General features: G+C 41.8%; 1 protein-coding gene across 3 annotated transcripts in view; it reads left to right on the top strand.

Moving 5' to 3' along the window:
- SLC25A13 (solute carrier family 25 member 13) overlaps positions 1–15417 on the top strand; it is a 111505-nt gene that overhangs the window by 75801 nt on the left and 20287 nt on the right. For all 3 annotated transcript variants that reach the window (XM_082193931.1, XM_082193930.1, XM_082193932.1), the window contains one exon: positions 14217–14357. In XM_082193931.1, the coding sequence (XP_082050057.1) occupies positions 14217–14357 (141 nt within the window). The remainder of the gene's footprint in view (positions 1–14216; positions 14358–15417) is intronic.

Raw genomic sequence — 15417 nt, forward strand, 5'->3', positions numbered from 1 at the left:
CAATTGAAGGTGGCTCTTAAATGGTATCAGGTTGAGCATTTTGAGTGCTTTTATTATTTAATTTAACGGTTTAATAATTTTTGTTGTAATAATAACAAAATTAATAGTAGTTGTAGTAGTAATAGCTTGGTATTTTAAAGCTCCCCCTTTGCTAAAGTTACATACAATGTTGCTATATTTGTTAGTATTACTCTTGTAACTATCTTGGCATTTTAAAAGTGCACTTGGTAAAATGATAGACTTGATTACATACAATGTAATACAATACAGTGTTGTTGTTGCAATATTGGCAGTTTAATCGCTTGCTTGCAAACACTTATATTCTTGCTTAAATACAATGTGTATTTGAAAGTTGGCTCGACTCACAAATTCATCGTGGCACCTACTCTGCCTTGTCCTTCTCGTCTTTTATGCCCCCCTCACCCACATTTCACTCGCTAATGTTCCCATTCAGGCCACAATACCGGCTCTGCAAAATGGCAAAAACGATTCGCGCTTGCTTGTTGCCATAGTGTTGTTAGGCTTTGTGATATTAACTGAGTGCCTCGTGTGTTCCCAAATGTATGCCGTATATAAAAGGCGTTCTGTTTTGCAGTCCGTTTTGCCTTCCTGGGGTGGTATCTTGCTGAACGACCTGCGTTCCATTCTCTTTAAGTGACAATATCCCCGCTGCTTAGTTTTGCAACATCGGTTTATATAATTATAACCAGCGCTCTATCGAGGAGTATTGATTTTATTCAAGCAATTAAAATAAATCCTTTGTACATGAAATGAACTCTTGTTCAAAGATGAGTGCCATTTTGAAGACAGAGAAGGCTGTTCATTTAAACCGGCTTTGATCATTGGGGCAGGGCAGGGCTGGTGGCGTTCCAAGCTGACTGGTAAATTTCTTGCTGTCATAAGAAGGATGAGGTCACTCTCTAAAGCAATTTATATCTCTGCTGAAAAGAACGTGGAAGCACAAAACGGATCACAGCAAACAGTACCGTAATATCAGGAGAAGAAGAGACTCGTGCAGCTGTGCCTAGAGAAAGCGGTGTATGTTCTTCAGTGCAGCGCAGGCTGACAAGCTGTAGCTTTGCACAGTTCTCCTAAGGGTGGGGGCGATGTCTGCCTGTTCTGTTTGATCAGTGACCTGTCACACAGTGCCAAGAGGGCTCACCTCTTCTGTAACTGAAGGAGCGTTCAAGGAGCATTTTTCTTTTTTTAAAAAAAGGAAAGACCATGGATCTTTTTCTGTTCGCAGGCACAAAATGCACAGTGATAAAACTTTAAGCGAAATAAAATATTTGGGGATGCAGAAGAAAGATTTCCAAATGACCAAAAGCCCAATAGCAGACAGACAAATTATTATTATTCATTTTTATAGCACCATTTATGGCCAATTTACATTGTGTCAGTTTGTGCAGCCGATTGATTTTCCTAATTAATTCTAAATAATGGATACTTTGCAAAAAAAAAACACTTAAGAAAATAAAGTAATGACACGGGTATCTATTTAGTACCTTCTTATGGCTCAGTCGTGTTCTGAAAGAGGACCATTTCATAGCCGTATTTTCCAAAAAAAAGTGCTGTGTATGCTGGATCTTTCAGCCGGCACCCAGACTCTAAAATTAATTATGTGATTCTGCATAATTTCCTGCAGTCAGTGTTTGGTGGCAAACAGCCCAGGGCTTTCTTTGAATTGAAGTGTTTAACTAGAGGGCAGACAACAGTGCCAGGTAGCTAGGATGAGACTTGTGTTGTCTCTTTATGGGTGGCCTTGTTTTGTTTATGTTCCAGTAGGTCTTTCAAAGTTGGCAGCATGGATAGAGATGGTAATTCCTCCATATTCATTTCATTTCATTCTTATTTTTTAATCTTGTATCCTACCCTTCGTCCATAGGTCCCGGTTGTATTGTCTTTCTCTCTATATTGTCTCTTTCTCTCTCGTTTTCCCTCATTCTTCTAAACACAGGCTTAACAAACCGGCAACAAAATGTTGAAGTGTGTGTGTGTGTGAAGTCTTTCTGTTCCGTGTGTTAATCAGCTGTGCTCCCTTCCCTTCCCACTGCCCTTTCAATGTTCCATTTTTTCCTTCAACAGGAAGCAAGGGTGTTCTGTGGCCAGTCCTTCTTGGGGTTAGTTTCCTCTGGAGGTGTTTTTGTACTTCTGCAGACCTTTGCGCTCTCTCTCAAGTCTGCTGATACTTCCCCCTTGGGGTGGGTTGTGCTGTTTCGGCTACATAAGCAACGGCACTCACACCTGAACATCAGAAATAAAGCCACTCGTTGACTGTGGTTAGTCTAGACCTAGGCCAGTGGATGATTAATTCTGAAAGCCTTACCGCAGAGCTACGCAATAGGTATACAGTAGTTCTGCTGTTGTTGTTGTTTTACACGGTGCAGCTGCTGAGGCTACAGTTTGAAGGAAAAGAGGGGCTTCTTAATCCTTTTTCAGATGAAAACTGCCCCTTTTATACCCTCCGTCATGAAAAGATACCGTTGCCACTTCTTTTTCCCTCATGGGTGAGAAAAGCACTTGGTGGAGGAAGAGTGAAGAATATGTCTTCCCACAGGAAAAAAAGAAGCTTCTGTTTCCCTGCTCATGCTGCCCCCTTTTTAGATTTCTGCCTCATGAAAAAGAAAAGATTCCACGAAAGACTCACAGACTCTAGGTTGCAAGTTCTGTCCTTCATTTTGACTTTTGCTGATTTTTACACCAGTGAGATGGATTCATCCTACGGAGAGGGAAGGAAGCAGCAATACGAAGTGCAATGCTGTCTTGGTGACTCCCTCCAGGCGTTCCAGTACACAAGCCCCCAAAATTATTGAGTCTGGGATAATCATGAAGTCACCTGTTGAAGTATAACACAGGCAGGAGATAGGTGGAAACATACACTGGCTCTATTGTCCTCTGTTCAACAGGACAGCAGATTTCCATTTCAATATTCACTTATATCTGCTCAGCAGTAGCTTGATTTGCAGTGCAGCCTGAGGCATGTCTGCTTACAAGTGCAACCCACTGATTTCAATGGGACTTAAGCCACAGCTAAGTGCATGTAGGACTGCTGCCTTAATGAGGGTTTTGTTTTGCCCTTAGCTTCCATTGTAATGAAGGTTTGGGGGTTTATTTGCTTTTTATAAACGTAAACTGATTCCAGCTAAGGAGTTGTTGTATGCCGTGTTGGGTTTTTTTTCTAAAATGAGAGACGGCGACAATCGAGAATAGGAACAAGTGTTTTGAGCGGCTCAACAGGTACATTGTCCTTCTGGAATTTGGTTCGGTGTCACATGCAAAGTTGCGCTTTGCTGTTTGCGCTGCAGTTGACATTCCTTGACTTTTGAGTCACTGGGGAGCTCACCTTGCAGAATGATTAGTGAGAATTAGTACACATGGTTGACTTTTGCACTTGCAACCCACAAAGCTGCTTGTCTCGATGGAAAAAGCCGCCTTCGGTTGCAGTGAACTTATTTTCTTCGCTAGGGAAAATAAGAGGTTTTTGTTTCATGACCCCACAGTACTTAATACAGTTGACAGCCCAATTCCATCTTCTCATTAAGGAGACAAAAGGTATCTTGGAAGGTTATTTTGATATCGGAAGTAGCGTAAGGAGGATTGATGTGCAAATTGGCCTGTTTAGTCACATCTCGAAATGTTTCATCTGTAAGGTCATTTGGAGAAAGCGGGGGAGGGGGGACTTGTGCATTGTTAGTGTGGTAAGTTGCAAAGTGCTTGATGGCATGCTCTTTGCTCTGATAGCTTGATCCACAGTTTACAAAAGTCTTGCGGAACTTTGAGCATAATTGCAACACACCCAGCCCTTTGCTTGAAGGGCTCTTTAGCTCACCTAAGAATGGCGTGGGTTCAGAATGTGATCTGGATACACACTGAGCCTGCATGGCGTAGTGGTTAGGGTGTTGAACTAGGACCTGCGAGACCAGGGTTCAAATCCCCACTCAGCCATGAAGCTCACGGGGTGATCTTGGGCCAGTCACTACTTTCAGCATAGCAGAGTTATTGTGAGAATAATATGAGGGGAAGAGTGTATGCCACTTTTGGGCTGCTTGGAGGAAAAGTAAATTTAATGATAATATAAATAGTGTTTTTCATTTTAATTCCTCAGACATAATTCCTTTTCACAGCAGATTACAGTATCATCTGATGTCTTTGCTAGAAGGCTTGGAGAGAAGCATTGTAGCTGGTTAAATAATAACCTGTTAAGAAAACACAGTGGCATTTAAGAACCTCCAAACTTGTGTTGACTCTAATGGCATGTGTGGAAAGGATGCAAATAATCAAAGCAAATAGTTCTGAAAGTACACAAACAAGCTTGTCACTGAAGTTTTTGTTAACAATAGGAGGAGCCAATAAAGCAGAAGGGCTAAACAGAAACATTTTGTGCACTTGTGCTGTGCTGTCGAAATTCTAACAGAGCACTTGCTTAAAAACCAGTGGCACAATATTCTGGATGAAAGCAGAATTGTGTTGTAAAGCAGTGTAACTAGGCATTTAGCCTGGACTTGTCATGCCCTGTTCACTCACATTTTATGGGGCATCCGCACAATGTCCCTGTCCCTGTGCTTATTGCATCTTTTTTTTCTTATTGCAGAAAGCCTGGGGGCTTTTAAGAAGTAAAGGTAGTGCAACCTCCAGAGGTGTAGAGTTAGCAGTGATGCATCAGGCAAGTTAGCTTATCACGGCCCAGCACACTTTCACTTTAACATATAGGCACCATATTATAATTCTGTTGATTTTTTAAAAATTGAATTTCCTGGGTACTCCTGTTTAAATATGGAACTTTAAGCAAAATATTCCTTAAGTGAAAGGGTGTTTAGCAATTTGCCATTATAAAGCTAATTTAAAAACAAAGAGAAATAAAGCCCTTTTTCATTCAACACTGTTTTAGGAACACGTTTTCTTCCTAATTAAACACTGCCACTCTAAACTTCCAATCCAAAGCAAATATTAAAACAATTCATTTTTTGACATTTCAGGGATTGTAATGGTCAATCGTGCTCAAATGAGAAGGTGTTTAGTGCCAAATAAATGCTCTCTCTTTTTTTAACAGTCTCAACTGTTCTCTCCCCTCCCTCTTGCCACCTGCCCTCTCTCATTTCACTGCTCAGGAGAAATGGACCTTCGCTGCTCATATCAGCTATGCCATGCCTACTGGTGGCAATAGAACATAGGAAGAACATATAGACAGTGCAATATCCCTAATAGTAAATTTTCATTTCGTTTGTGCCTTTAACCATGGAAGAACAACGATTTATTTGTATGTCCCACTTGTCTGGGAGCAGCCCTGACGGGATACAGTATTCGTTTCTTATTTTCTAAATTTAAGCAGCTGCCCACTTAAAAATCTTGCAGCAAGAAACATCTTCCATCTCTCTCTTAGAGAATCTTAAACATAACTGTATCGTAGGGTTTGCATGTATGCTGGCAAAATGTATGCACCCTCGGATACTCCTGGAGTCTGTGCCACCCCAGGGAGTGATTTTTGCAAGGATTTGAACTGGGCAACTTTGTCAGAAGCATCTGTGTTTGGCACAAGGGATAAATAGCAAGAATGCTTCATGCATATTTTTTTGCTTTTGTTTCCAAGCGAAGAGTGTTTGATCCAGTTGGTGTAAAGTGTACTTTGGGTATTGTTTCAGATCATTGCAAAACACGTGAGGATTGCAGCTTTTGTGATCCTGGTGGTTTAATTTAATTTAATTTCGGGAATATGTGTTACTGTTGTGTGAAGAAAAATGAAAACTTTAGCAGTAAGCAAAGACCTTGTTCTGATTAAGTCATTTTATTTGGCAGACGCCTGCATTATGCATAAAATAAAACACTGCACTTTATTCCAGGAGGGGGAAAGATACTTGTGGTGGAGGGTGTGTGTGTACAGTATTTAGGAAAGAAGTTGTTCCTCTTCTGTGTGTGGAAAAAAATAGATTCTTGTTCTGTGTGTGTGGAAAAAAACAAGATTTGAACTTCTCTAGGGAAGGGGAGTTATCTGTAGTATAGCATATAGGAATATGCTGATACTCCATAGGGAATATTGGCTTAGATAGCTAGATCCATTTCTGAGGTATAATTTGAGCAGCCTCAAGCACCTAGAATTTTGTTTTTACTGAGTAATTCATTCTCCTGAATTGATACAGCACTGGTATCAACTGAAGTCTGTTATGTAGGGATGAGAGTGGTAATTTCTGGCAGGATTGAAGTTGCTTATGTGAGCCCATTTTTACCTTTGGACTACATTTTTTTTAAGTGTTGTTTCCTCTGTTGCCCTTTCTTTCTTTAAGAAAAGTTAAGCATTTTTTCATTTTAAGAAAAAAAAGAGAAGGCGCTGCTTTGAAAAATAATTACTTCAAGCTTCTTTGCTGCCCATTATGAATTATTAGTTTTCAAATTTAATGTAATTTATAGTGTTGCTTGGTTTTTCTTCAATTAGTGTGCTCTTCTATCACCACGTTCAAATGCAATCCAAGGTTTTCGCTTTTACTAGAATACATTTTTTTATTTTAAAAAAGATCCCTAGCTCCCCACCCCACACCCCCGTTCTTTCAGAAAATTAAAAGGGATACAGTCCCATGTGGTACTCTAAAAGATAGCAAATCTATCAGGAATTCATGTCTTTCTGCTGTTTAACCTTTTATGGAGCTGACTGGATCATTCCCTCGATCCCACCAGTCAGGCTATGCTTACCCAGTTTCTACAAGAGCCATACAAGGAGGTATTGCCACAAGATCTATGGCAATGAGTAAGACTGAAACGGAAGATGTTTATTGATCTGTTATAATTGTCCCATCTTACAATTTGCCAAGGAAGAAATTGCTTGGTCAGTTGTTAACTTCGGAGCAGGAGTACAGATGATAACATTACATTCTCACTTTTCAAATATAAAACATTCCTTACCTTTCAGGTGGCCTGGAAAGTGGTGACAATTTTATGGACCCTCACCTGGGTAGTTGTCAAGCTTGACATTTTGTACCAGAATGTGTTATTATTTAATATTGCATTTCATGGCATGCCATTGCTGTTGTGTTAATGTTTGTTTGCTCCAGGTGATTGAAATCTTATTGCTGGACAACTAAAAAGAACTGAATTAAGAAGAGAGAAATAGTTATGAATATTTTTTTAAAAAGGTTACTACAGTCTGCAAATGCGCAAATAAAGGCAAAGGGGTGGTATCATAGATTTAATTCAGCTACTAGACCTTAAGACATGGAAGGTCTGTAAATCATTAAATGTTACTACTTCTACTACTTGCAGTCAAAATAGACACATACTAGAGGCAGAGCCAAATGTTAACATATTTGACAAACCTGTGACTTAATTGCTTTTATAACATCAATCAAATAGGCTCCACTTTGATTTCTTGGCTCAGCTTCTGAAGAACTGCTATAGCTAATAAAGTGAAAAATATCAAGTCTTCTGTTTTTATAGCACAGAACTGGTCAGAGCTTGTAAATAAACTATATTTTTCCTACTTAGACATGCCGTTAGAAAATTAGAATGAGGAAATCTTAATTTTTTTCGTCTTTTTCCTCACTAAATTAAATCTGTGCCATGTTAGTAGAAATATTACTGTTTCATATCGTTTAATTCCATGGTTTCGTGCAGCTTACCTTACCAGCTATTTTTTTTAAAAAAAGAAATCTTCAGCATTTTGTAAGATAAAAATGTACTGCCGAAGTCCTTAAGTTGTGTGTTCATATTGTGCTGGGCTGATAAATCCCGTTTTGTTTTGTTTTTTAAATAAGAGGGGAGCATTCCTCAATTGAAAAACCCCCCACTTTTCTAGTAATTTCAAAACGCAAGAAGTATGTTGTCACACTGGTTCTCTGCTTATTAAGATTTGAGTAGCAGAAAAGCAAAGAGAAGTGAGATGAGCTGATACCCGGTTGGGACTCTATTTTCTTCAGGTGTTAGGGGCATCATCATCATCATTTATTTATTTATTTCCTACACCTTTTCTTCAGAAGTGGGATTCAAGGCAGCTCACAAAAATGAAAACTAACATGGATAAAACACAGAAAGCTTAAAAAAAGATAAGTTAAAAAGTAATTAAAGTATAACAGAATTAAAATAAAATAAAAACAGATCAAATCTAGTAAACAATCTAGTAAAAAAAACAACCCAGTCAGTTGTTCCCCAAAGCCCACCACCATAAAACAGTCTTTACCTGCTGGTAGGACAACAAGGAGGGACCCGGGTGGTACTGTGGGTTAAACCACAGAACCTAGGGTAGAAGGTCAGCGGTTCAAATCCCCGCGACGGGGTAAGCTCCCATTGCTTGGTCCCTGCTCCTGCCAACCTAGCAGTTCAAAAGCACAAAGTGCAGGTAGATAAATAGGTACCACTCCGGTGGGAACGTAATTTCCATGCACTGCTCTGGTTCGCCAGAAGCGGCTTAGTCATGCTGGCCACATGACCTGGAAGCTGTACGTCGGCTCCCTCGGCCAGTAAAGCGAGATGAGCGCCGCAACCCCAGAGTCGGCCGCGACTGGACCTAATGGTCAGGGGTCCCTTTACCTTTACCTAGGACAAAAAGGAGGGAACCAGTCTAGCCTCTCGAGGAAGGAAGGCTCTCTAGGAATGCTCTGTCATTCAGAGGAGCCAAGATGGCTCTAAATTTCAGTGGACTAAAATAAGATCCCTGCCCTTCATGTACCACCCTGGTTAATAACTTTGTAAGTTGCTAACTTTGACCAATATTGTCATACTTTTTTATTGAAGCCTTTGGTGCAGCTAGCTCTGTAGTTGCAGGCAGAGGTCTGTAGCTCCTCCCTCAAAAACAGGGTAGCTGCATGATCTGCTTTAAACATGACAGTCCTCTGTTTGAAGACATCTTCTCTATCTGAAGGGCTTTCTGGTCCACGTCTGGTTTAAAGAACCATGAAAAGAGAGCAGGGAGGGCCTTGTGGGTGCCTATCAAAAGTTTTCCACTAAGGCAGCAGGCACACATGGGTCAACTGATCACTGCATCCCCTACTATTGTGATATATATTGTATTTCTGCTTAAATAATACTTATTAAAGAATTAGCACATGTACTGGCTTTTTTTGGGGGGGGCAAATACTTTTCTTATTCCCCACCCCCCCATGCTTTAATGACAGATTTCCCCCTATTTTGGCAGTGCATATGTGGCCACCCTCTCAGCAATAACATTGTCGAGCAGGAAAATGTGTGGAGTGGAAAGGAGCAGCCAAAGTTATCAAAAGGCTGGATCTCCTAGTATTTGGAATTCCTTAGTGTAGAACAAAAGGCGACTAAGTAGGGGCTTTTAAAAAAAACAGAACTATCCTCTTTGGGGACTCCAGATACTCCTGACAAGCCATTCTTGGAAACAGAATGCAGGGTTCTTCCTAAATTCTTTTGATAGTCCATGCGACCTTGTTGTTTGAAAGATGTTCAGGTACAACCCTTTACTCACAAATTGGCTTTTCCCAGCGTTCAAGCTGTTCCCTCTGTCTTTAACAAGGCAAACACAGCGGTTGCTTACACTTAAATAAATGGTATTCTTCAAAACCTGAGCCTCATTGTGTTTGCAACCAGTTCATTGGGGATCCCTCCCTTCCAGGTCCAGAATTCTATGATTCTATGATTTGCAAAAGTTTGCCGTGTCCTCTCAGGAGTCTGAGGTGCAGGATATGGGAAGGGTGAAGAAGCAGAAAAGGAGAAGAAGTTGCATTTATCATTTCATGCTTTCCTCTTAGTTCAGTTGCGTCTAGTGACCTGAGAGCTTCCTTCAACTTGTTTTTGAGTGGTGGGTCAAGCAAACAATCAAGTTTCTTTCCCTCCTAAATGGTAATTAAGGTGGTCAGCAGCATTGGGGTAATATTTCCCTCCCCCTCCTAAGTGACGGAACACTCTTCTTTCAGACAAAGGAGAAATATCCGATTCCCTACCCCCCTCCCCATTTCTCCTGGGGAGTGCAGAGAAAATATGATAAAGAAAGAGAAAAGAAGAATGATAGACACGTGTGTACAAGGTTATACTGCCATCGAGAGGTGTCTAGTGATATTGTGGTTTTTGTTTTTTGTTTTGAAGTCAAGAGTTGTCACTGAAAAAGTGCAGAAACAAATTTCCATAAAAATACATATTAATCTACGGTAGAGAGTGGATGAGGCGACTTAGGGCTGTCGTGTTGTGTGGTCCTTGAGTGCTGAAACAATTCAACATTGATCCTCATCTTGCTGTTCCATAAAAGCGTTCCAGCAATATTTATTATTTTAAAAACAGAGTGATATTTTAACTTTAAGTGCTTTTTTGTTTTTGTTTTTGCTTTTTTTAATCGAATCCTTGCATATATAATGTAGTTTATGGGATGTCGCTGAGGTCTCTGAAGCAGCAATGTTTTTGCGCAGGAAGGCTTTAAATTCCTGCAGACTGCCATGACATAAACCCCTTTTCTTTTGTTTGTTTGCTTGCGAGTATAACATTCTGATCCCGCTGTTCCTCCAGAAGCTCCTCGGAAGCCTCACAGCAATCTGTGAGGTGGGTTAGGGCTGGCAGATCTTGGCTTGCCCTGGGCCACCTAGTAAGCTTCCTCGTTGAGTAGGGATTTGGTCCTGCACTCAGACCCAACATCCTGGCTCTGGGCTGGGGACCCTGTCACCCTCAAATTTAACTCAGGCAGCATGGCCAATATGTAGGAATAGTGGGAGTCCCATAACATCTGGAGGTTCACAGTTTTCCAATTCCTGCTCTAACTACTGTGCAGCATTGACAGAAGCAAATACCACTGTTGGTTAGGCCGTGGCATTCCCACGCATATGCCTCTAGAGTGATTTTGGACCAGTCGCTGTCGCTCAGCCTAACATACCTCACAGGGTGGTTGTGTAGGGGTTTTTTTTTTGGGGGGGGACGCATGTATGAACCCATGTTGAACTCTTTAGAGGAAAGGTGGGATATAAAGGTAACAAACAAAAAAGCCTGCCAATGCATTGGTAGTACAGTGGTACCTTGGGTTAAGAACTAAATTTGTTCTGGAGGTCCGTTCTTAACCTGAAACTGTTCTTAACCTGAGGTATCACTTCAGCTAATGGGGCCTCCCACTGCTGCCGCACTGCCGCTGCACAATTTCTGTTCTCATCCTGAAGCAAAGTTCTTAACCCGAGGTACTATTTCTGGGTTAGCAGAGTCTGTAACCTGAAGCGTCTGTAACCTGAGGTACCACTGTACCATACTTCAGTGTGAAATTGTTGTGGAAGCCTTCCAGAACTTCAGTCTACCGATGGTAGAATAAGAGTGGCTGGGTATATTTATAACTGTTTCCTCTTCACCATTACTGTGCGTGTTGCTTTCGATGATTTTTTTAAAAAAATATATCTCCTCAGGCACCATCATGGTGCTTAGTCACAGACATATGAACAGAGTCAGTGCCACTGATGGAATGCCATGTGCAGACCTCAGCTAGCCATGTACTTGAAGCGCAGGTGAAACTTAGTGATGGGGTGAACTCTGAAATTGCATATATTAAGCAAATGTGTTCAGTATGCTGATTTGATACTTTGCTGCTGCCAGGCAAAACAATTAAACTTCGAAATATAAATAAATAAAGCCACAAGTTGCTTTAGCTTAGTCCTACTCAGAGTAGACCCGTTGAAAGGAATGCCCCTTGACTTCATGGTGTCTGCTTGGAGTGAGACTAGTATGAATACCACCCCATATCGATCATAGTATTATCGGAAGCTTCCTTATACTGAGTCAGAGCATTAAGTCCATCTAGCTCAGTATTGTCTACTCTGGCTGGCAGCAGCTCTGCAGGGTTTCAGGCAGGGTTTGCTGCCAGCTGTGTCTGGGACCTTCTGTGTGCAAAGCAGATGTAAACACCAGTTTACAGCTGGAAGGGGCTGGTCTTAACTCTCAGAAAAAGCTGTAACAAAAAGGTGTGTTTTTCCTTGTCACCAGAAGCACCCAGCAGTTGGCAACTCCATTGAGATGATATACATTGATAACCTGGGAATGGGTATATGGACAATGCTAGCTCAGTATTATCCACAGTCACTGGCAATGTCTCTCCAGGATTTCAAACAGAAGAAACGGGGGGGGGGGGCTTTTGCATGCAGAGTATACGATCCCCCACTAAGCGTTCCCCTATCTGCACTTTCACTGTGGTAGGATTGCAGAGTTCCCAGACTTTTTGTTGGAAAGGGGCCGCAGTTCAGAGCTTTCGCGCAATTTGCTCTCCGTCTGGCATACTTAAGAGCCTCCATCATTTGTTTCATTATTTAAACGCAGCTTGCAAAGGCTGCCACTTTCCAACAAGCTTGGTGGCATTTCACACGCCAAACCTGCATTTTAAAATAGTGCAGATTTTCAAAGCCGCTTAGCAGCCCGTTTCTGAAACTTCGGGAGGGATATCATTCTCGTCTTAATTATTTCAATATAGGCATGGTATCCACAGTTGCAGCTCATTAAAATAAATAGAAGGAAATGGCTAATCGCATATCAATTGTGGAAAATACTAGAGGAATGCCCAGGCTGGACTCGGAGTTGGGTTTTTGGCTGGAGATCAGAAACTAATGATTTGGCCTCTAATAACCCCGAGTAGTACCATTGATTTCAAAGGGCTTTAAGACTTGAACTGTCATCCTTGCCTTGTTAACATAATCCATCTGCGTCAGATTCCCTCCATGTGTTTTTGAGAAAATGCCTGCGAGGCCCCATGCGCTATGGGGATGGCACAGCAGAACAGATACAGCATACTTCTCAGCATTCTTCCCACACTAGCACATTTAATACAACATTGTCTGCTATCATTGGCAAGCATAGCAGTGTAGCCCTGGGAGTATGAGTGCAGGCAAAACCAGCACAGGAAACCTCCAGAGGCCCTTGCGTGTGACACAGGAGTTTCATCAGAGTCCGGCTCCCTCTGTTGCCCTTCTGGTTTTCTTCCCTCCGTGGCCTCTGGCCAAGAGTGGGCACAGGCAGGTAAACAATCCATCATCTTCTGCTTCCTCTCAATTACTCTTGGGGACATTTTGAAAAATGGTTTCGTGCCTTATATCCAGGCTCACCGCGACAGAGCTTGAGGATTTGCAGGGATGCATTTGCAAGGAAAACAAAACCAAAACAATACTGATCCACTGGGTCCAGGAGCCACACAAGCTCTGCAGCAACCCAGGGCACTCATCCTTTCCCCTTTTGTATACCAACCTCAGAGACTTGCTTTCCCCAGGTGTCCAGCCCTGGAAATCACAGCATTCCAGTTCAGGGGATGAACTAACCCAATGCCTTACTTTCTCAGAGATGGCTGGGTTTGAGGGAGAAGAGGGTTGTTTTCTTTTTCTTCCAGGACGACTGGTTTACATCCCAAATCTTCCAAGCTTTTCCTAGTTGTCATATGTAGGATTAGCTTTATTAGTGATGCACTTTGTCTGCTTAAGTATTGTTGTTTTAACGGGCTGTTGGCAGTTCCTCATGACTAACTACGTTAAGCAAATGGCCACATCATCCTTACCCAAGGTTTCTAAAAAAACAAATGAAAGTAAGCTACCGAGTTGTTAAAGAAACTCTTGGTTTCCTGCTTGAGTTCTAGTGCTCTCTGGAGCGAATTGAATAAAGTAGGACTGCCTTTTGCATAGAGAAAGGATGTTCACATCAGATTAGCAGCAACTGAGTAAGATGCCATTTGAGGATATACAAACTTTCAGTTCAGTAACTTTTTTAAAGCGGAGGAAATTAGTTGTTGTAAATACATATGTTCCACAGCACTTTCTGTACGGGAGCCAAAACAGGGAGAGAGAGAAAGATTCTGCCAAATTTCCTTCTTTAGTAGACTGTGATAGATGCTGCCAGGCAGATTTCATTTCTTCTATTTAGTTAATAATTCAGCCTTGAAATGTCTACGGCTAGTTTTACTCTACTCCTGGCCTTCCAGAATCATGGAAATAGATGTTACTGACTTCTTTTTAAGCAAAGCTGTACGGAGGTCACGTTACAGTGGCGTATGTTTATCTAAGGGTTGTTTAGCTCATTGTGTTTAACAGACCAGCAGCTTTCAATCCATAAATCAATTGCAATTAAAATGCATAATTAACCAGTTCATTTTGCACTGCAGTTCGGAAAGCAATGTTGCTGTATCACCTCAATTCACCCCTATCCTTGTGAAGGCACCATTGAAGTACATGGAGACCCTGTGCCAGCAGCATTTGGAGAGTTCTTCCTTTCTGTACTTCACAGCGAGGACATGTTCACAGGGCCACTCATGTGTTTTCCTTTCCCCACTCTAGGCTGGAGCATCTCAAGTGATTTTCACAAACCCACTGGAAATTGTCAAGATCCGCTTGCAAGTGGCTGGGGAGATCACGACGGGTCCACGCGTTAGTGCCCTTACTGTACTGCGGGACCTGGGATTTTTTGGCCTCTACAAGGTAAATACATCTTGGTTGTCAGTGGAAGAGAATATGCTATTTAAACTGTTGTTTGAAACTCGCTCTTTTCAATAGTTAGAAAGTGGCATATTTTTTAAAAGTATCCAAAAACAAAGAAACGCCGGTGCCCAAAAATACAGTGAAAGAAACCTCAGTCCCTGTAGCAAAAGCTGCTAAAGTTTATTTGAAATTTCTGTCAGGCTCACGTGGCTTAAAGGTCTTAATTCTAGAGTACCTCAGGGCCCATCAGCACAGCAACTAGACCTTGAACGTCATCAAGCAATGTCCTCATGTGCTTCTGCATTCTCCTGTTCCTTGGACTTAAGCCAATATACGTCTCAATTCTAAACACTGTTATTTAGAAGCAATCGCCTAGTCTCTGAGCAACACCATGTTGATCTGCTCTGGTGTCACAGTAGTCCTTTGTTACCTCTTTGCCAGGGAGCCCTGGCTGATGAGGTCACCATTTCTGTAGCTGCCATTGGCCTAGCTGCTGTGATGCCTTGGAAGTTCTGGCCAATCTGACTGAGCCAGGTTGCTGTGCAATTAGGGGAAATTAGGAAACTTTATCTTCTGGACTCCCAAGGTCTGTGTGTTGACCTTAGAAGCACACATGTACAATACTGTTGGGGAGGGGAGCTAGACTGTGAGAGCAGCAGAATGGGAGTGAGTTGAGGGCCCCTTCCCTCCAACTATTTTACTGCTCCCAGTTGCCCCCCGCCAGCCCCCCCAAAAAACAGTTCATGAAAAACATGAACTACTGTTGCATGCATTTGTGTGTTACTTCTTGCTTGATCCTGGAATTGTTCCTAAATATTGTTTGATACCTTACAACTCATCCTAATAGCTGCATTCTAGTTAAATGTTGTCCATAACACCCTACCCCCCAAAAAGATACTTTTGTAGTTGCATGCTTTTCTTAGCCCTAGTGTGACATTAAAATTCTACCTATTGTTAGGGGGAATAAGGTTGGAGGTCTTGTTTAGATGGTGGGCCATGTAATAGAATCATAGAATGGTAGAGTTGGAAGGACCTAAGGGTCATCTCGTCCAACCCCCTG

The sequence above is a fragment of the Podarcis vaucheri genome, assembly GCF_965113315.1.
Source record: "Podarcis vaucheri genome assembly, chromosome: 12".
Lineage (NCBI taxonomy): Eukaryota > Metazoa > Chordata > Lepidosauria > Squamata > Lacertidae > Podarcis > Podarcis vaucheri.